Source organism: Asterias rubens, chromosome 2, assembly GCF_902459465.1.
Source record: "Asterias rubens chromosome 2, eAstRub1.3, whole genome shotgun sequence".
Classification (NCBI taxonomy): domain Eukaryota; kingdom Metazoa; phylum Echinodermata; class Asteroidea; order Forcipulatida; family Asteriidae; genus Asterias; species Asterias rubens.
This window is the reverse complement of record NC_047063.1, coordinates 11,879,722-11,901,634: the sequence shown is the minus strand read 5'-3', so window position 1 is coordinate 11,901,634 and position 21,913 is coordinate 11,879,722. Positions and strand designations below refer to the sequence as shown.

General features: G+C 38.7%; 1 protein-coding gene and 1 long non-coding RNA gene across 3 annotated transcripts in view; both read right to left on the bottom strand.

Moving 5' to 3' along the window:
* Positions 1–2,095: 2,095 nt before the first annotated feature.
* LOC117307459 lies at positions 2,096–10,956 on the bottom strand. 2 transcript variants are annotated; one of them, XR_004521100.1, is made up of 5 exons: positions 10,776–10,956; positions 4,506–4,582; positions 3,821–3,911; positions 2,804–2,880; positions 2,096–2,208 (listed from the first exon to the last, which is right to left on the bottom strand). It is a non-coding gene; the product is annotated as an uncharacterized LOC117307459 (long non-coding RNA). The 2 variants fall into 2 exon arrangements; XR_004521099.1 differs by lacking the exon at positions 10,776–10,956 and having other exon boundaries at positions 4,506–4,986.
* Positions 10,957–15,366: 4,410 nt separating this feature from the next.
* LOC117303192 overlaps positions 15,367–21,913 on the bottom strand; it is a 20,385-nt gene continuing 13,838 nt past the window's right edge. The window contains exons 18-21 of the mRNA XM_033787328.1: positions 19,622–19,887; positions 18,783–18,915; positions 17,606–17,916; positions 15,367–16,716 (exon numbers count right to left, since the gene is read on the bottom strand). Of these exons, the coding sequence (XP_033643219.1) occupies positions 16,588–16,716; positions 17,606–17,916; positions 18,783–18,915; positions 19,622–19,887 (839 nt within the window). The 3' untranslated portion in view covers positions 15,367–16,587. The remainder of the gene's footprint in view (positions 16,717–17,605; positions 17,917–18,782; positions 18,916–19,621; positions 19,888–21,913) is intronic.

Here is a 21,913-nt window from a genome sequence, read left to right as displayed (position 1 = left end):
ATGGATGACAATCGTTCCTTTGTAGATGCCACCTCACAGTTGGTTCACATGTAAAACAAAGCAAATATTCTTGCATTAGTCTTGTTTTAATAATCTGATTAGACAGAGTAAGATTGTAGGGCAATCTTATAGTTAAGTAGACCTATACAAGCAATATATTTCAGTTTCAAATTTGGCCTATTCATCCTGGTAAGGTTCGTCTAAAACAGGGCTACCACGTGAAGGTCCCAGGATACCTGCCCCACACGGTTTCCAGATCATCAGGGCCTTTGCACCGCCCGAAGGCGGGTCCGGTCCGCCATCCCAAAAGGAGGGACAGTCCCCTACTGTACTAGCGCGGTCCCTAGTTGGAAAGAACTTAGGGACTACTTCCGTTGGTCAACCATTTGTGATTACACCGGCACCATCCTAGCAGATGAGGAGCCCGAATGCACCTTTAAGATCAACCACTCAGTGGAGCGAGCCGGAAGTAGGACCCCACATGCCACGTGCACGTGTCCAGGTCCCTTTAGTTTTATTCCGCAGGCACCACCATTTCGATCCGCACGCACCACTCGTTCCGCAGGCACCACCAAGTTAGCGCACAAAAAAACGCGTATATGCTTGTTTGCTTGCAAGGGTGTACTTAGGTACAAGATAGTGAGCTACCAAAACAACCCACTACATGTAAAGCATCAAATATCAACACATGTAAAGCCCGGTTGATACTTCCTGCAAATACCAAATTTTATGTCAGAATCCTCTTTTCCCTACAACATTCACAAGTGAGTTGAGCAGATTTGAACTGCTATGAATTATTTTTTGACTGCAACAATTGCTTCGCATTTGCAGGAAGTATGAACCAGGCTCCACTCATCTAAAAAGAATATCTTACTTTTGTTCTCTGATGATCCACAGATGAGCTGCTCGGATGTCTTGATGATACTGATGTTTGCCCAAAGCAGTTGATCTCCAGGAACTACTGGCCCTGAAAGGTCAAGTTAACGGATATAATTATTAAGTTGTAAGTCAATATTTTGTCATCAAAACTCTTGCATGGGTAATTTAGACCACCTCTTTATATAATAATAACAATTATGGTGGCTTCTTATAGCGCTCAGGTCTGTCACGCAGTGACGCTTCAACATTATTATTACCCCCGTTTACTGGGCCTTAAATCATTCCTTAAACCATCTCAGCTCCCTGGGGGGAGTATACAGTCTGTGCCCCCAAATATGTAAGCTAATCAATCACAAGAAACAACTCTGCCCTCACAGGTAATCATTTATCCATGTGTGGAGCGAAGATACCTAGATATTTCTTTGTGTATCTTGCACGGGTATGCCCCTGTGGTGATACACTTTTCACCCATTAAAAAGAGGGACAGAAAGTAGCAGAAATAATGCACCCCTTTTCCCCCTTTTGCCATATCCCCAGTTCCAGGACTTTTGTTGTCTGTTTGTTATACAAACGTGGCAGACAAGACAGGCTGCACTATAGTTTCTCATTGTATTTGGATAGTTGGCTATTGGAAACTAAAGCATTCTGGGATTTCTACGCTATACCCTGGCAGATTATTTATCTGCTGTGGCTAACAGCCGAGGTTCTGCGATTCATGGTCGGTGCCTTATGCATATTTTCTCACAAGACAACAAGAAATCCAAGTGTTAGACTGTTTTGCTAACTTTCCTTTTGTCAAGTCGAGGTTTTATTGGTCAATTATAATTTCAAAGGCAATCCCTCAAATGTGCAAGATAATTTGGGTGGAATACTGACCTAAAGAGGTTTTGATTGGGAGGGGGAATGCAACAGACACCCCCCAACCCAGATTTAATCAGAAGTATTGTTTATTAAGACTACCAGCACCATGCAGCCACTATTATAAATAAATTTAAAAAAGGGTACTAGGTCTAGCAGTTTAATATTTGCCTAAAATTGACAAATTCGAGAGCTTTTCACCAGTTTTATCAAACTTGTGCCATCAATTATTTGAGACTTAAAAATGCATGGCAATGGAAGGTGATCAGCCTTGTTAGCTGACGAATTTAATCTGGGTGCTAGTTCTATTTAATGTGGAGCTCCATTTACCAACACATCCTTCAAAAGCCAACAAAAACAATCGTTCAGATATGTATTACCTTTTAAGTTATAAGCCTTTACCATATTCAGATCATTATGAGCTTGTTACTGGTGATCTTTCGACATCTTCATAATGGTGGCTGACAAACACTACAAAAAAAAAAACATTTTAAAGGACAAAATAAGTTTGCATATAAAAATTTTAAAAATAATATAAAAATTACAAGGGGTAAGTTCGGCAGTTTTATCGAATTTGGGCCTACAGTTTAAAAAATAACAAGAGGCAAGTCCAGCAGTTTAAGCAGATCTAGACCTCACATTAAAAAATAACTAGGGGTAAGTCCAGCTATTTTATTGAATTTAGGCCTTAAAATTGAAAAAATCACACGGGGCAAGTCCAGCAGTGCTTAAAAGCACAATTGGACCTAAAATTAAAATAATCACAATATGTAAGTCGAGCAGCTTTTTCAAATGTTGGCATTCAAATTGAAAAAGTCACAAGGAGTAAGGTCTAGCAGTTTTAGCGAATTTTAGCCTAGAATTGACAAATCGGAGGGCTTAGTCAGTTTTATCAAACTTATGCCACTAATTATTTGAGGCTTAAAATGCATGACATTGGACGTTGATTAGCCTTTTTAGCTAGATGAATAAAATCTGGATGCTAGTTCTATTGGATGTGAAGCTCCATTTACCAACTCATCCTTCAAAAGCCAACAAAAACAATTGTTAAGAATTATTTATTTACCTTCTTAGGTACAGGCCTACATCATATTCAGATTCAGATGAGCTTGTAACTGGTGATCTCTTGAAGTCTTCATGACACTACAAAGAAAAACATTTAAAAGAAAAAAATAAGTTTGCATCTAAAATTTTAAAATAGCAAGGGGTATAAAATCCAGCAGGTTTACTGAATTTTAGCCTCAAATTGAACAATCGCAAGTGGCGAGTCCAGCAGTTTTATCAAATTTGGCCTACAGTTTAAAAAACACAAGGGGTAAGACTAGCAGTTTTAGCCAATTTGAGCCCAAAACTAAAATTCACAGGGGGAAGGTCCAGCAAATTTATCAAATTTATGTCTAAAACTTAACAAAATGGCAAAGGGTCACAAGAGCAGTTTTATCAAACTTGTGCCATTGACTATTTGAGGCTTAATAGAACACAATGCCTTGGATTTCTACGCTATACCCTGGCAGATTATTTATCTGCTGTGGCCAACAGCAGAGGTTCTGCGATTCATGGTCGGTGCCTTATGCATATTTTCTCACAAGACAACAAGAAATCCAAGTGTTAGACTGTTTTGCTAACTTTCCTTTTGTCAAGTCAAGGTTTCATTGGTCAATTATAATTTCAAAGGCAATACCTCAAATGTGCAAGATAATTTGGGTGGAAAACTGACCTAAAGAGGTTTTGATTGGGAGGGGGAATGCAACAGACACCCCCCAACCCAGATTTAATCAGAAGTATTGTTTATTAAGACTACCAGCACCATGCAGCCACTATTATAAATAAATTTAAAAAGGGTACTAGGTCTAGCAGTTTAATATTTGCCTAAAATTGACAAATTCGAGAGCTTTCCACCAGTTTTATCAAACTTGTGCCATCAATTATTTGAGACTTAAAAATGCATGGCAAAGGAAGGTGATCAGCCTTTTTTTAGCTAGATGAATTTAATCTTGGTGCTAGTTCTATTTAATGTGGAGCTCCATTTACCAACACATCCTTCAAAAGCCAACAAAAACAATCGTTCAGAATTATGTATTACCTTTTAAGTTATAGGCCTTTACCATATTCAGATCATTATGAGCTTGTTACTGGTGATCTTTCGACATCTTCATAATGGTGGCTGACAAACACTACAAAAAAAAACATTTTAAAGGACAAAATAAGTTTGCATATAAAAATTTAAAAAATAATATAACAATTACAAGGGGTAAGTTCGGCAGTTTATCGAATTTGGGCCTAGAGTTTAAAAAATAACAAGAGGCAAGTCCAGCAGTTTAAGCAGATCTAGACCTCACATTGAAAAATAACTAGGGGTAAGTGCAGCATTTTTATTGAATTTAGGCCTTAAAATTGAAAAAATCACAAGGGGCAAGTCCAGCAGTGCTTAAAAGCACACTTGGACCTAAAATTAAAATAATCACAATATGTAAGTCGAGCAGCTTTTTCAAATGTTGGCATTCAAATTGAAAAAGTCACAAGGAGTATAAGGTCTAGCAGTTTTAGCGAATTTTAGCCTAGAATTGACAAATCGGAGGGCTTAGTCAGTTTTATCAAACTTATGCCAATAATTATTTGAGGCTTAAAATGCATGACATTGGACGTTGATTAGCCTTTTTAGCTAGATGAATATAATCTGGATGCTAGTTCTATTGGATGTGAAGCTCCATTTACCAACTCATCCTTGAAAGGCCTACAAAAACAATTGTTAAGAATTATTTATTTACCTTCTTAGGTATAGGCCTACATCATATTCAGATTCATATGAGCTTGTAACTGGTGATCTCTTGAAGTCTTCATGACACTACAAAGAAAAACATTTAAAAGAAAAAAATAAGTTTGCATCTAAAATTTTAAAATAGCAAGGGGTATAAAGTCCAGCAGGTTTACTGAATTTTAGCCTCAAATTGAACAATCACAAGTGGCGAGTCCAGCAGTTTTATCAAATTTGGCCTACAGTTTAAAAAACACAAGGGATAAGACTAGCAGTTTTAGCCAATTTGAGCCCAAAACTAAAATTCACAGGGGGAAGGTCCAGCAAATTTATCAAATTTATGTCTAAAACTTAACAAAATGGCAAAGGGTCACAAGAGCAGTTTTATCAAACTTGTGCCATTGACTATTTGAGGCTTAATAGAACACAATGCCTTGGATAAGGCAAATGTGCCTTGTAAGTGCATGGTTTTCCTTTCACTCTGCAAACTAATACGGTCAGCCTTTTTGTGGAGTCAAGTTCTTGACTAAAATGGCCGACCGTGATAGGTCGCAAAGTTCAAGGAAAACCATGGCATATTTGTGTGGATCATTGTATTCTACTTTAAAACATCTTTCTGACCAGAAAATGTCCAGATAAATGTATCTGATTTCCAGATTTCAAGGGGGGGGGAGGGTCGTGGATAATTTGTTGAGAGGGGGGGGGGTTGCCATGTTAAAACCAGATAGCATCAGGAATATAGATATATAAATATCACCTGCCTGTGTTACCAGAGTACCAAATTCTACTAGCACTCACAGGTACTATGTGAGTGTGAAAAAAACACGTAAAAAGCCATAAAGCGTGGGGCTGAGTTGTAAACAAGGCCATGTCCACATTACAGCGCCTACAGCTACGGCTATAAGACCGAAGATACAGACATCCTTTACATTAAGATTTTGAGAGCCATACATAGCCCTAGCCATTAACACCAACTCAGAAAATACAACAGAAAATTGCACTTTTTGGAAACAGTTTTTCATTTAACACAACAAGAGGCAATACAAGCATTATGAAATTATATCGAGTGTGTGGGATAATAATGATAATAATAATACGAAACATTTATATAGCGCTCTACGGAGAACAGAGCGCTTTACATGAGACTATGACAACAAAAGAAAAGAGAAACAAACTAACTAGGATGGGTGGGGAAAAAGAAATGTCTTGAGGAGGCTTTTGAATACAGGCAACGAGATCGCCTCTCTCAGACCCGCGGGGAGCTCATTCCATAGCGAGGGGCAGCTATGGAGAATGAGCTATCCCCAGCTTGGGATGGGATAAAGTCACCTGGAAGTGGTATTTTGTCTAAACAAAGCTTTTGTCACTATATGTGTTTTGATGAGTGGAATATGACATAACAATTAACTAAGGTTTAAAAAAATTAGTGTCCATGTTGTTTACAAATTTGAAAATAAGCCCGACCCGAGAGGGCACTGTTTGTGACGTCAATCGAGGCGCGATGAATCGCATGCAGTGCCAACACAAGATAGTGACGCTTGGCGCAAGCTTAAAACATGCCATACATGTTTAAACAATACCTGATTTTTTTTTTAAAGAAAAGAACTTTTCTCTTTTCTCTTCATGTCAAAATGTGTAGTGTCTTCCGGATTCTCGAAGCACGACGGCTCAAAATGTTTGCTGCACAGCGCGTCGACTAGACTTGCAAACTTACATCTTTAGTTGTTTTTCTGCATCCAGCAGCAATACACCTGGTACACATTGCTGGAAAAATTAAACATACAAACTCACGACTAGGACTTGAATATACTTGCACGTACGTGTGTTCGATGTCCAATCGAGGCAAAGTCTGCCTCGATTGACATCACAAAAGGGGTAGGCGGAGTCACCCCCCACACAATTACTCAAAAAAGTATTTAATTGTTCAGAATAATATCCTATTTCAAGGTGACTTTAAGTTTTGGTTGTGTAGTATTAGTACAAAGGAAACTTTAGTTACTGATGGCTAACGGTCGTAAAACTTAAACATATCAACGTCGATTTTTAAAACATAGCATTTGGAGGCCCAAAATATTAGTCCCCTGTAGGCTCACAGGGGAGCCTTGATAGTTTCGAACCCATCCCCAAAATGGGTCAACTTGTACCACCGCTGCTTACTCGCTGACAGTTAGTTTTGCGCATGTGCAAAATTGTTGACGAGCCATCGCGATCATCGACCAATTAAAAGCCCTGAACAGCGATGGTACACAAGTCAACTCCACCCAAGCCAACTCGAACCCAAAATATTGTACCAAAGTCAACTCGTACCCAAGTCAACTCATACCCAGGTCAACTCGTACCATATAACGTTCATTGTATGCCGAAACAGAGAATTTCCGTGCAGCGTGATTTTATAAGTGATTGGAAACGATGTTCTACTCACTCTTATTAATAATAATTCCTTCTTACAAATTTCATTTTTTAATAATAATTCAGGTTTCTCATTTCTTCTTTTTTTTCACGAGTTTATTCATTCAGATCAGTTTTTATCCTTGTACCCTTTAGTGCCTTTGTTATTTTTAGTTTTATTGTCTGGATCCCCTTTAGATAGTGATTGTTTTTGCTTTGTGGTTATCCGCAGGCTTGTTGGTTGTGTAGTCATATTTTTATTGCCTATTCTTTGTATGTACTGTTTGCCTTGAAATAAATAAATAAAATCTACTTTTTATAGCAATTAAACGTTTGATGTTAAAAACAGACTGGATTAAAGAAATAGCTAGGCATAGGCCTAAAAATATGGTTTCTTATCATTTTTTACCGTAGTATGTATTATTTCAATGTTTTAAACAGTCAGCCTGTAATTCCTGCTTTAATGTTCCTCTCTTTTCTGCTTTAAAAAACAAACTATTTTCAACAATAACAAAATAAACGATGTATAAAATGAATGCGTTGATGTTTCCCCCGAGTGTTTTTCTTAAAAATGTCAGGGTAAAAATTCATTCAATTCATTCATTTGCATGTGTTCTGATTATCGTTTTCCAATTCAAAATTTATTGTTTCATTACTTTTTCCAACCCAATACACTTTGCGAAAGTTTTGACTATCTATTTCTATAAGAAAGGGAAAAAAGGAAAAAATTCATTCAAACACGCCAATTAAACAACAAATCTTAAGTTCTGATTAATTTTCCCCACAGAAGTATAAAAAAAAATAATAATAAAAAAATTTAAAAAACATTAGGGCCTAGGTCTTACTAACTCTTGTTCGCTTGTTCTATAAATAGAATAACATAAAACATGAAGAAGAAAAACGCGTTGAAACCCCAAAACTGAGTAAAAATTTATTGTGGTACGAGTTGACTTGGGTACGAGTTGACTTGGGTACGAGTTGACTTGGGTACGAGTTGACTTGGGTACGAATTGACTTGGGTACGAGTTGACCCGAATTCTTGTCGACGTCGTGAAATTGTCTTGAAAAGGAAGAAAAGCGCTAGCTGGTGTCCCCACTGAATGTTCTTCCAATGTTTACATGTCACGTGGTCAGCTACACTGGTACCCTGTCTAAAGCTTGACCTATAGACCAACTCGTTCGATCCAAGGCAACGTGTTCCTTTAACAAGCATGGCAACGTAGACAGAATTAAGAAATACATGGCATATAAACTACATCATTAAAAATCACAGGATTAGTATGTGTTCACAGACAGTGACAGCAGCAATTTTTTCAGGATTAAAAAACATCATAGCAAGTTTTGAAAAAATGTAATAGATGGTGTAGGCCTAACATTAGACGTTGAGCGTTGCGTTGGTAATGGGATGTGTTTAAAAAGAAATCAAATTTTTCTCAGTATTGTATCGTTTGTTTGCATGACCTTTTTAAAATAGGTTGTTTAATTTTTGTAAATAATAACGAAATTAATAATATCACTAAAATTACAACTTAATCATTGGACACAGGTCAAATGCAAGTTGTAAACAATCTTTGAAAAAAAACATTAACGAAAGACAGTTCCATTTCCACTGGGCAAAAAAAATGTATGGAAAAAATAAATTCCAAAAGATTTTATAAACAAGATATAATATGAACCAGTTATTGAACTTACGAATGCAATCAGTGCTCAGCTGATAAGTTATACAGATGAGACTTTCTCCAACTTTCGAAAAGGTAAAAACGGAGAGAGGGTAAACAAACTCTATCAAACGAACGACGTGCACCAGGCAGAAACAACCAGCACAACGAATGTTTGCGGTTTGCCCCTGCATCCTGAATAAGTGAGCCTTAAATTGAGCCGCGGAACCAATTTCTTCAAGACAACTGTAGAATGTATGCGGTACGAGGTGCCTTCGCATGACGTCATAGTAGGCCGGCGAGGCAGTCGTAGAGTTTGGTACCTAAATAATAAGAACGAAAACGCGTGTGTATTCGCCGCTTTCATACCACGCGACCGCGGACCGTGGTAAATTTGGAATGCTTATTGACACTGTCATTGATGAGTGTGCGTTGCGAAAAAATTTTGGATTAAAACAATTATAAAATAAATAAAGAAAAGAAAAACCACTATGATTATTACATTTTTTTTTTTTTATCTAAAAGAAATTCTGATTTTTGACTAAAAATTCAACTTCACACAATTCTAAATTTATCTCAAACGTTGGTTGATTACCTCAGTCCACACTGGTGAGATGTCTTCAGAAGTTTGGGCCCCATTTCATAAAGCCTGTTAGCACAAAAATTTGCTTAGCATGAAATGTCTTCCTTGATAAAAACAATATTACCAACCAGATTTAAATTTGTTGCATATTTTGTTGTTACTGGCATTCAGCTGTTGTTTGCTAATTCTGAAAATCACTTGGAAATTCGGTTGGTAATCCTGTTTATGAAGAAATTTCATGCTAGCAAATTGTTGTGCTTACAGGCTTTATGAAACTGGGCCATGCTCTGTGTCACTTGAAACCATAAAATTATCAAACATTTTTTGATCCAAAATCTAAAAATTTGCCCGTGTCAGCCAGACAGTAAGACACGCTATTTTGAAGAACACTTCAAATGTGAAATTTCAGAAAATACAACATTTGCTTGGGAACAATATACAAGGATTGGTTAAGAAGTTTTGAGGGACTTTTGGAAATAGTAACAGATGGTATAACAATGGCTTTGGGATACAGATTAAATGTTATGACAACATCACTATGTTGGCAATTTGTCTTTGAGAACTGTGGCAACATGCAATGGGAAATAAAGACTGTTTATCTGCTTTTGACAATTCGGGAGCTAAATATCAGTACATTGGCAACATTTTGAGAAAATAGACACGTAAGCCACCAACCCAAAATAACACAACGTCGGTAATAAATTGAACATTCAACAGTTTGAGATTGGCAGGTCTGTGAGTGACAGGATACAAATAAGCAAACAATAAACAAGAGAAGAAAAAAAATAATAAATAAATAAACAAAAGGTTGCGATCCGTTTGTTTTTTAAATGTGCCAGAGTAAATTCCCAGACGTCGCACATTGGCTTCACGGAATAATAATTTATCGGTTGTTAAAACAAAATTCAGGTTTGGAAATTCTGAGGTACTGAACAATTTGCGCAGCATTAGCCCAGAGACAATATTAACAGAAAAATCACAGCATCGATTTAAAGACAATTTCAGAGCTAAACAAAATTAGTTCAGCAAGTTTTGATAGACTGGGCAACATGTTTTGGTGAAATGTACAGGGGTGTAAACTAATGGCTTTTGAGTTGAGTCAACTCTTGAATACAGTATGATAGTTGAACAAAATCATAAAAGGTTGGCAGGTCTATGCCACAACGTGCATGGGGAAAATAAATATTACAACATCCCCTTGTGAACAAATTGAGAGCTGAAATATCGGTCCATTGTCAACATTAAAAAAACATGAGTCTCGAAAAACATCAACCATGAAGCACAACATCGGTAATATATTGAACATTGAGAAGTTTAAGATCGGCAGCTTGTAAATGTAGGTGACAGGATAAGAATGAGCACAAAAAAATCAACCCTGTGCAACAGCATGGTCTTTATTTCCCCCGGGTATTGGATGATGGCTCTGGACGGGTTGGTCCATGGGTCCATGGCCAATGTGAGGACGGGTGATGTCGTTGCGAACAACGGCAATGCCGTTGGCCCACAGAACCTCACAGTCAGTTTAGTTTATGGGATAATGGTCTTCACGTCTCTAAATGCAGTATCGGAAACATAGATTTCAATCAAACAACAATATGCTCTCGTCAAAAATGCTCCTCACGATTTGTGGATATATGATACTAATGTAACTCACGGTTGTTGTGTTGGGGTGGCACCGTCTCTTAACAGGTGAATGCAGCAACACTGGCACTGAAGATTACAATACTACTCTAATAACACAAGAAAAGGAACATTGCCTCAATAAATTGCCTCAAGAAATCTGCTATTAGCTGCATAAACAGTTGCCGGATGACGATTTCACAGAAGCACGATGATTGACGCTGCCACAAACAGAAAATACTTGGTAGAAAACTCAAATCATATCCGACTCGACTTCACTGCAGCTTTGTTCTAAAAATCTAGTGCCAGTGAATCACGTGACGCGATCCTGCCTGCTCCCTCATCGAGCCGCGTTTCTGGACCGGAAATTGGGGGAAAATAGAACACATGCAGTTAAAGGCGGTGGAATTTTGGCCTCCCGCGGTGTTATTCAACGAATGTTTTAATGTATGTAATTAAGAGTATTTTTTTCACAATTCTGAAAAAGTTTGCTGTATAATTAACCAGTAATTAGCTGCAGCAATTAAGACCTCATCGTCCAGTGAGTTATGAAAAAAACCCAAAAGTAAATCATTATACCCTTTATGTTGCATAAAAGATGAACATTTACTACACAGTCTGATGTGATAGACCATACCTCTGGGCAGACTTAATTTTAGAGAAAGCTCATTCGGTCCACTAATTAATATCTAGTTAGTAGCGACAATACAAGCCATTTTCTAACCATACAAAAAATACTTGACTGCACCAGCCAAAAGTAAATGTACCCTTCATGATGAAATTTTATTTCATAATCTGATGGACCGTACCACCACTAGGCACACTTAATTGTGGAATTGGCACCCATCATGAAGAGTCTATACATGTACTCCTATGTACATGGATACAAAAGACATACCATAAGTCACTTGAGTCTATACTATGAACAGAGAGTCAAATGAATACAAAAGGCATACCACAAGTCACTGGGCTATCAGGGCTGCCAATTGGCAAACTTCACTAAGAGTCTATACTTATGTGTACAGAGTCAATGATCACAAGCTAAGGCACTGGGCATACCATTACATTGGCTATGAGGGCTGCCAATTGCTTCATGATGAGTCTATACTCCTATGAGAGTAAAATGAATACAAAGGGCATACCACAGAGTCACTTTGGCTAAGGATACAACTGGCAAACAACAGAGTCAATGATCACAAGCTAAGGCACTGGCATACCATTACATTGGCTATGAGGGGCTGTAATTGAGAGAGTCTGTACTCTATAAGCACAGAGAGTAAAATGAATTACGAAGGGCAAAACCACAGAGTCAATTTGGCTATGAGGGCTGACAATTGGCAAACTTCACAAAGAGTCTATACATGATACAAGGCACTGGCATACCATTACATTGGCTATGGATGAGGGGTTGCAATTGTCTTGAGAGAGTCTTTACTCTATATAAGCACAGAGAGTAAAACATATAACAAAAGGCACAAGTTAGTGGCTATGAGGGGTGCACCCTTGATGCAGAGTCCATAAGTGCAGAGAGTAAAATCAACACAAAAAGGCATATCAAAAGGTTACAATGGCTATGAGGGGGGCCACTTTTCAACCTCCTTGAAGAGTCTATGTTATAGTTAGATGAATACAAAAAGGTGTTTGGGGGTTGAACAAAGAATTGACTAGAGTGGGATTCGAACCAACGACCTCCGGATTAAAGAGCGGCGGCACGTTAATCCAGAGGTCGTTGGTTCGAATCCCACTCCAGTCAATTCTTTGTTCAACCCCCAAAAATCATTTCAAAATTTACCCAGTAAGTTTCCATTGTGGTTTGTATTGAACACAAAAAGACATACAAAAAGTCACTTTGGCTGTGAGGGGTTGGCACCCTTCATGGAAAGTCCTTACCCCTATGAACAGAGAATAAAATTAATGCAAAAGAGAATACCAAGATATGTCAATTTTTATCAGTTTCTATGGAGTACTATGGGCATATAATCCAATAATTCAAACTATTTTTCTTATTACACATAATATTTGTTGTACTTTTCCAATGGAATTTCTTTTTTTACGTCTTCAGAGGGGGAGTACATCAGCAATTTGTGTGCCTCATCGCTCACGCGCCCCCCATTCTGCCACAGTTTGCTAAGTTAAATACAGTTCAGTTCTCACTCACGCGCCCCCCATTCTGCCACAGTTTGCTACCTTAAATACAGTTCAGTACTACAAGCTACACAATGTGCTGGGTGCCGTTGCTCTTATCGTAAGGACCAATTGCAATGCAATGCAATGCAAAAGTATGACCCAGTAATATATAGTGGTGTACTGTACTTAAGTCTAGTGTGCTTGTTACGGAACATTTATCAGTCACCATGGTTTTTTTACAATGTTGTTCTACCAAAATATTTAGAGTTTGTTTCTTTGTGTTTTTTCAGGCAATGTTTGGATGTCAAAGGATTGGCATTATATTGGCGGTTGTTTATACACACACACACACTGGATAAATATAGACTGGATCCTTGGTAACAAGTAATGGGGAGAGGTTGATAGTATAAAACATAGTGAGAAAAGGCTTCCTCTGTGGTGACGTAGTTTTTGAGAAGTTTTTGTGGAAGTACCTTTCCACAAATTTTAATTCGAGACCTCAGATTTACATTTTGAGGTCTTGAAATCAAGCATCTGAAATGAAAGCACACAACTTCGTTAGCCCAGGTTGGACTCCTTCGTTGCAGGCAACGCGACGGAGTCCAGGGTATAAAGGTCCCGTACCATTGCGAAAAATTTTCAAAAATCTGTTTAAAAAATTTCTACCTAACTCGGGAGTCTGAACTTTTACTCACTTGATATTTGTAACCGAAATTCAACCTGAAATGTATACAAATTCTATTTGAGCTGGAAGATTTTATGCCTCCTGGATTTTAAAATGTATGTAGAAGGAGTTGAAGGCGAGTTAACGGCACCTACCCTGTTTTGACGGCGAATAGCGGCAAGATAATACACTGTACTCAAAGCCGTGCGCACTTGGGCTCACACTATCAATTGGTACACGATGATCAACATCGTCAGTGCAGAACTTCAACATATTTTCGGATATATTTTCTTCCATGGATATATTTGTTAGCTGTGAACTCTTTGAGAATATAGCGAGGGACACTATGAATATATGAACGGAATTTCAGCTTCTCAAATCAGGTAAAAAATAAAGAAAATTGTAGTCAAACTTGTGTTCGCATTGTAAAGAACCTTTATACCCAGGACGTCAGTGCAGTGGCACTGACTGACGTCCTACCAGGGCTAACAACTTCGTGTGACAACGGTGTTTTTTCTGTTATTATTATCTCGCAACTTCGATGACCGATTGAGCTCAAATTTTCACATGTTTGTTATTTTAAGCATGTGGACGTGGTTGAGATACAGCAAATGAGAAGATTGGTCTTTGACGCTAACCAATAGTGTCCTGAGTGTCTTTACTATAAGGAGGCCCAAAATTTAAGGCTCACGGTGGAGCCGTATAGTTTTTCAGAAGTAGTAGTACTTCTAGGAGTAGTTGTAATGATAGTTTGACCAGCAGACGACAACAACAAATTACTGTCAAAGACGCTGTACAGGACTTAGGTTAGGGAGTGGATGTGGCACATGTTTGCATACACAACGCGCATATATGATGAATGGGGAAAAACAACAGTGTTGACCGACTGGTGTCAGAAAGAAACAGCTGTAAAACCACTTAATAGCACACTTACCGTTAAATATCCAACACACTTCGTGCCTGGGAGACATCTTCATTGCGCACAATGTTCTTGAACCACCACTCTGCCACAAACAACATCATTTTTGAAGACAAAAAATTGAAAAAATCTTGCATTCGTCTCCCATCCATGTGGGTACTGAACTTCTGTTTTTATTTTATCAAAATTGTCATCACCAGAGGGCGCTATCGTGCAAGCTCTGAGAGCGCAGGCAGTGCACGCCCACGCCGGGCCCGGGCCCACGACACACCCCATGCCTGGACGAATGAGCGCGCTAGATAGAGAATACAGTTACATACCATTGGAAACTTGATGGTTGCAACAACTCGGGACATAACTTGGGACATAACTTGATACTTTGTGATCTAAAATAATGCAGTTTTAAATCATCTTGACCCTGGATATATATATATATATTGTGGTTTATTATTTGATATATATATATATATATATATATATATTTTTTTAAAGATATTTTAACACAGAAAAGAATCAATTTTTAGTTGCATTCTAAATGTAAAATAGTGCATTTTAGTGCAAAATTCGCATTTAAGGGATTTTTGTTAATTTTGTTGATACTTTAAGTATTTTTTAGCCAATGGTACTTTGATGTATCAGTTTAAACCACATAAGTTTGATACAAATGGTGCAATGTGGTGTAAGCTGTAGTAATATTCAAACATTTCTTTTGGGAAAGATCAATTGTTGCTTGTCAATAACTTTATTATTTTATAAAAAATTGTTTGTTGAATTAACACTGGCAAATATTTCAACCAGTGAATACCAAAAGAGAACCAAAATGTATACCAATTGGTATTAACAGCTGAAAAGATCATTAAAAACAAACACATATTACCTACGAGCCTTATGAACAATGAGAGATATTGACATTGGTTTGTTTTTAAAAAGTGTAAAATTTTTAATACAAAATAAAACCGAATCACACCATTATTTTTACAAAATTACAGACATAAATCATTACTACTGTGTTTCTTTACTTCCTCACTCCAAATCGTCAAAAGATGAAGAAAAAAATGACAGGTCCATGCAAAAAGCTACGTAGAGCCCCTTTCACACATGAGTTTTCAAAATGTACCTCGTCTGAAAGGAGACAATTGTTTCTACTATCCAAGTTCTCTTGCAAAATATCGTCAAACATTGGTACATTTTACAACCATGCTAAAATTTAGCAAGGGACCCCAGGTAAATTGCTGTCGTGTGGTTAGCTCTTTAGTCAACAATCCAGTTCAATTATCCCTTATAGATGACTGGTTTAAAAGATGACTGATTTTTACCATAAACTAACCAGGCAGTTATTCCGACAACTACATGTACCTAAACATCATGTTAGACAGAAATCTTCACCTACCTTCACAGTTTGTCCATGGATCAAGCATTTTTTTACTTATTAAATTACTTGCATTGTAATTGCAGCATTCTACTTCCATCGTTAATTAGGTGCAAAATCAGCTATTAAATGTTTGAGACAACATTTACGAAAGTGAAAATGACAACTAAATTAGCAATCCTGATCTTACCCTTCCCCTCCCCACAGTAACAGTTAAAAACATTTTAGTTCAAAACTTGTATACGCATTTGAGGTGCCTGAATATTTGTCAAGCAGTTCAACTCGGAATATGTGAAATTTCAAAGAGATTAGAAGAACTGCTCAAGTTAGCGACCACACACCAGTCCGTTGAACAACTTAAAGATGACGGCATATCGCTTCTTAAAAGCACAGCATCCGACATGGTTCAGGAATACTCGTCTTAACTTGGTTTTTCCTCAGGGTGAGCTGTGCAGCTTAAGTTCAAGATAACATACCAGATATTCTAAAATACAAAGCATCTTACGGAATCCCTTATCAAATTTGTCTTAATTAAAAATTAAAAATAAAAGTTAATACTGCATCCCTTCAAATCATCTCAAACCGGTCACAAACAATCATTCCAATGAAGAAATTTATACAAGTTCCAACTTTCTAGTAAAAACCAGCAAAAAATCATAAGAATCTTTGACTATCTTAAAAACAAATTGATTGCGGTTACAAAGAAATCCTGTGGTGTAAATCAAAGTCTTCTAGATAGCTCCGACCCTTATCTGTTTGGGGAACAATTAAATTCCTAGCTCCTTGGGGGTTTTGTTAACTGGCACTTCAGCGGTTTTGACGTTAATGTAGTCGACCACTGTCTGTAAGCCTAGTCTACTGTAGTAGTCTGTCTCGGCAAATGTGCGTTGCATCTCCTGCAAAAAAAACAAAAAACCAAAATGGGATAAGTATCATAGATTTCTTTTTTAAGAAATAAATAGGGTAGTGAATCCAATTTAAAAATGAAATTGTGTTAATAATAATAATGATAATAATAATATTGAGATCTTACATAGCGCACATAAACAAGGCACTCAAGGCTCAAGTTTTTTACAAACATTCAGAAAGATAGGTTATTGCAGTGATGGATTCTGAGACCCAATTATGTAGCACCTGAGGGTTTACAAGGTGCTACGGCACATACAGCAGCCACAGCCATTAACACTTTTGCGAACCCCTTCTCTTTTCAACAAGTGCACTGGGTTCGTTTACATGCGTTACACAACACATTTGACCAACGGCTTTACGTCCCATCAGAAGGACGAAGCAATGGTTTTAACTTGAAAACGTTTTGCTTAAGGACACAAGTGTCACGGCTGGGGATTCGAGCCCACACTCAGCTGATCAGAAATACCAGAGTTTGATTTCGGTGCTCTTAACTGCTCGGCCACGACACTTCCACAAAAAAACTGTTAAGTCCCTTGCGTTTTATCTGGGGTTTCAAAGTGAATAGTCTTGTGAAGTTTTCTGTTAACACCACGTACAGCTCTCTCTGAATTGTGGTGGTTCTGAAAAGGACCAGTGGTTTGACAACTTAAAGTCTCAATCAGTATGCTTTTAATTGTCTTCAGGAGAAAGCTGGACTCTCGCTGCTCCTTAATGCTGGATCTTAGAGTAATAATATAATAGAGGCTTCTTATGTACTCCTTTTACATAGCACCATGTAACGTTTCACAAGGTGCTGTGGGGCTGTAAGCTGCTACTCAAACCAGGAACACTGAGGTGAACCCCTTCTTTGTTTCGATCACAACCGAAGATACTTACGAAATACCAATTAGGGCCTGAGGCGATGTCACATGACTCGCACACGCTTCTGCCGACTCCGTCATTGTAGGCCTTGCAGCTACATATCTGGCATTCTTCAATCTGGGTGTGCTCCACCATTCTCTGGGTCAGCACATCCACAAACTTCTTCTGGGCGATCTTGGTGGAGTCGAACACGCCACCGCCGGTCTCAAAGGCCAAGAGGGCACACTGATTGATGGGCTCGTTGATCAGCTTGCGGATTGTCTTGTCACCAAACAGGGTGCCGCTGTTTAGGGCCTTGTTGGTGAATACTGTGCGGTTGTCAATACCTGATGATCAAAGGACCACGTAGTAACAATACGTATTAGGGAACAACGTTGTGGAAAGCCTGTCTTCACTATTTCCTCAGCCCCAGCGCCTTGCCTTTACTAAAGGCGCTGGAATTGCTTAACGTATAAAGCACGCTTATTGGTTAAGGCAAGCGATTGGGCCGAGCGAACTATAGAATATCCGTGCACAAGAATCTGTGCAAGTTGATAAGCCCATCCCAGCGGTCCTGTGAATAGACCGGACCGCTGGGGCCGAGCGAATCTACATTATAGGTTAATGCCCTGGTTAGTGGCTGGCACCTGGGAAAAGACCTCGCCTTAAGCTCTGTCCATTTTAATAACAAAAGTGGCTTCTTATATAGCGAACGTATCAGTCACTCAGTTAAATAACGTTCAAGGCGCTTTAACATACAGTATTTTCCTGCAAGATGTATGTGGGACTACGTTTAATTTGAGACGTACTCCTTTAACGTCCATCCAAAGGACAGACAACGTGGTCAAGTACCTTCTTTAAGGAAACACTCTGATTATCAGAAACCAGAGCTTGAGTCCGACCCTCTTAACCACTAGGCCACGATACAGGCAGCTAATAACAGACCTCGCCTTCGGCTCTGTCCATAGTCAGAACCACCATTCTCAGAAGAGTTAACAAAAGAGGCAAGTTTCATGGAAAGTGGGGGCCAATCAATAAGATCCAACTCTGTGGCAATGATTCAACTCATTTACATGTACATATAGACAGATTAAATGTATCAGACGGACAATTTATAATCTAGATTTAACTTTTGTAAATAAGATCTGCCCAAAATTTTCCCAAGATCTGCTTAAAGAGCAACAGAGGTAGAGTAAATGCAATTTGCGCTTACCATAAATGACTTGATTCTTGGGAGAGTTGTTCTTTGCACGGGTTGGCACAAGCTGGAGGTCTGCCTTCAGCAACAGGTTGAACTGGATACCTTGTCTCATCAACATACTGGATACATCAGCATAGGTCTTCTCCTGAAATCATTAACAGAAAAAAACAGGGTTAGTCTCCTGAAGACGACTAGAGCAAGCTTGTCAAAACATTGAGACCACTCCGTAGTAGTGACGCTAAATAACAACAGATCCCTCGATCCACTGAAGCTTAAGAAGTAGTCCCGGCTGATTTTCTAAAAAGCAGGACAGTTCTTTTCAGAATTGAGAAGTCTCCCATATTCTGAAAATCTCTGCAGTAGTAGCATCTTAAGCATGACAAGTTCTCAAAAGAACAAAATCTACCTGGCTAGCAGATACACATATGGTGTTACAGCAAACCACAAATATATAGGGTAAGTCTGAGTTGAGTGTTCTGCAGTATGTTTAAGTCGAGGTAGAAGTTAAGGCAGAGGTTGCCTAAGCTTATGCCGAGCTAGAAAGACAATTCATGAATTCAATTCACTAAGCCACTCTGCCATGACATTGCATAGTGACAAGTATTTGTGTTGTAACGTCACTGAGCAGTCTTGAACTTGAACCTTCTATAATATCTAACAAAAGTTGTCTTTGTTTAATAGAATATGTTAAAATGTAAAACCGCAGTATTTTGTGCTGAAGCCTAGAGACTCCGAGCCTGTGAGTCATACCTCCTGAGGTCATAGGTCATGTTGATCCGACCTGTCTTTGCTCAAAATTAAATGAGTTATTACCACATATATGTTTGAAGGATTAACACTAAGAATCTCACCATGTGATAGGCACGCTGGCAGTCAGAGCAGGACAACAGGACAATGTTCTTGGCGACTCCGGCACGGAACGGATAGTTCGCAGCGGCTAGGATGGCGTCAAAGGTATTGTTGCTTCCATCTTCGGAAAACTCCAATGCGGTCAATCCTTGCATACGCAGACGGCGCTTCTCGTTGAAGATGGCGCCATCGATGGTGTGGATGTGAGGAAGATCGTGCACTCCTTCACCGCCGAATCCAACAATGCCAAAGCGATTGTCTGTGAACTCTGTCAGAAAAAATGCAAATTTTAAGAAAGTTATTATTATTTTTTACTTATTTCACCAACAAAACAAACACATTTACAAAGGAGCAAATACAAGAAGATCAATAAAGAAGTAATCCAAACAAAAACAGAAGCAAAAAAAAAAAAATAAATAAACAAATAAATAAATATCACTCCCCACACAAAGCTGCTTGAGCAGTTTACATGCAGATATTTTGAAACTGCTGATCCATAATGCCCAGTTCATACTTCCTGCGATGTGAATTTGATGTCACAACTCTGTTTTTGCAGCGATATTTGGAAGAGAGTTGAGTACAGCTCAAGTGCTGGGAATTACTCGATATGAATTTGTTATGTCAACATTCGCTTTGCATTCGCAGGAAGTTTGAACCGAGCTTTAGCCAAAGGTGAACGTGCACAAATTTTTGACTTCTCCTCAGTGCAACTACATCGCATCTCGATTTTGCTATTTCTTAAGGAGTTTCTAAGGGGCTTCACAAGGAATTTGTGTACAAAGTCTTTGAGGGATCGTTTACTACAGAGACGAAGGAAAGAACAAACAGGAATGTGTGAACTTATGGTTTTTTTTTATTACTTGAAGTACAGGGGTCGATTTCCCAAAGAGTAAGAACTAGTCCTAGGAGATATAAAAAAAAAAGATGGTTAGTCCTATGTCGAGATAAGACTCGTCCTAACTCTTTGTGAAATCCACCCCAGGAACTATTTTAAACCTACGGCGGACGTTCTTGAGTTCAGTGTCGTACACGTCGACGATGTCGCCGATCTTGTCCGTCAAGTCTTTGTTGCATTCTTTCTCTTCGACGATCAGGATCACGTCGGCTGATTTCTGGATCTGCTCAGCCTCGGAGAGAACTCTAATCTCGTCCTGGCCGTACTCGCCAACTGGAGAATCACATACAACTAGAGGGGAAGAGAAAGCAGAGAAAAACTTACTGACCATCTAATAAAATTTGACAAGTACTTAATCACTATTTTAATAATAGGTTTTCTTGGTCAATTTCAGCAAATGAGAAGCCAATTTAACCAGCAAACTATTCTAGTTAGCACGAAATTGAATGCTGCTTAAATTGGTCATTCAATTTCGTTTTGAGCTTGGGCGTATACTTTCTATAATGTCTGTTGTTGTGTAACAATTCTTGTATTACACTAACATGGTCAAACTATGGGTGCGTTCGATTAGCTTCACTGGTTGACCCCAGTGTGCCCCCGGTATGATCGAATGGCTTTGACGTCATTCCAGGGGCTCACCCGCGTCAGCCCTCAGTGCCCTGCTTGTGGAGTAGGTCCCTAGGGGCTGGTCTGGGGTGCATGACGTGACCACTAGAGGGTGAGTGATCGTTCGATTAGCTCTTGTCAGGGCTCGCCCGAGTGAGCACCGCGGGGTCGACCCAAGGAAGCTAGTTAAACTCACCTAATACAGTCACCAACAGTTGTTTATGTCCAAACAATTGATAAGGAAAGTGCTAACTGTCCGGTGAATGAGCATAGTGACTTACCACATGACTTGGGCACAGTGATGCCGACCATCATTCTGTTGCACTCGTTGACGTAGGCCTTGACCGAGACGCAAGCTGCCTTCTTGCGATCATCGGCTGTTAACTGGCACATGTTGCTAGCACACATGGCGTAGTATGGTGCAGGATCCACCTAGTAACCAGAGACAAACAGCAATGAAACTAGGTTAGCATAAAGAAAACCAGATTAACTTGTTAAATAACCTATAACCAATAGTTTAATCGGGTCAACCTGACGAAACCAATGTAGAAATATAACCAGGTTAACATGATGAAAACTAAGTTAATATGATGAATACCAGATTAACTGTTTGAATAAACCAATAAACATAATATAAAATAGTTAAATCGGGTCAACACAATTAAAACAATGTTATTTTGTACCTATTAAAACAGGTTTAAAACTTCTATGAAACCTTGGTCCTGTGGTCCAGTGTGAATTTCAAGCCATGTATTATTTAAACTACTGTCCCCCACCAAAAATTTCCGGGCCC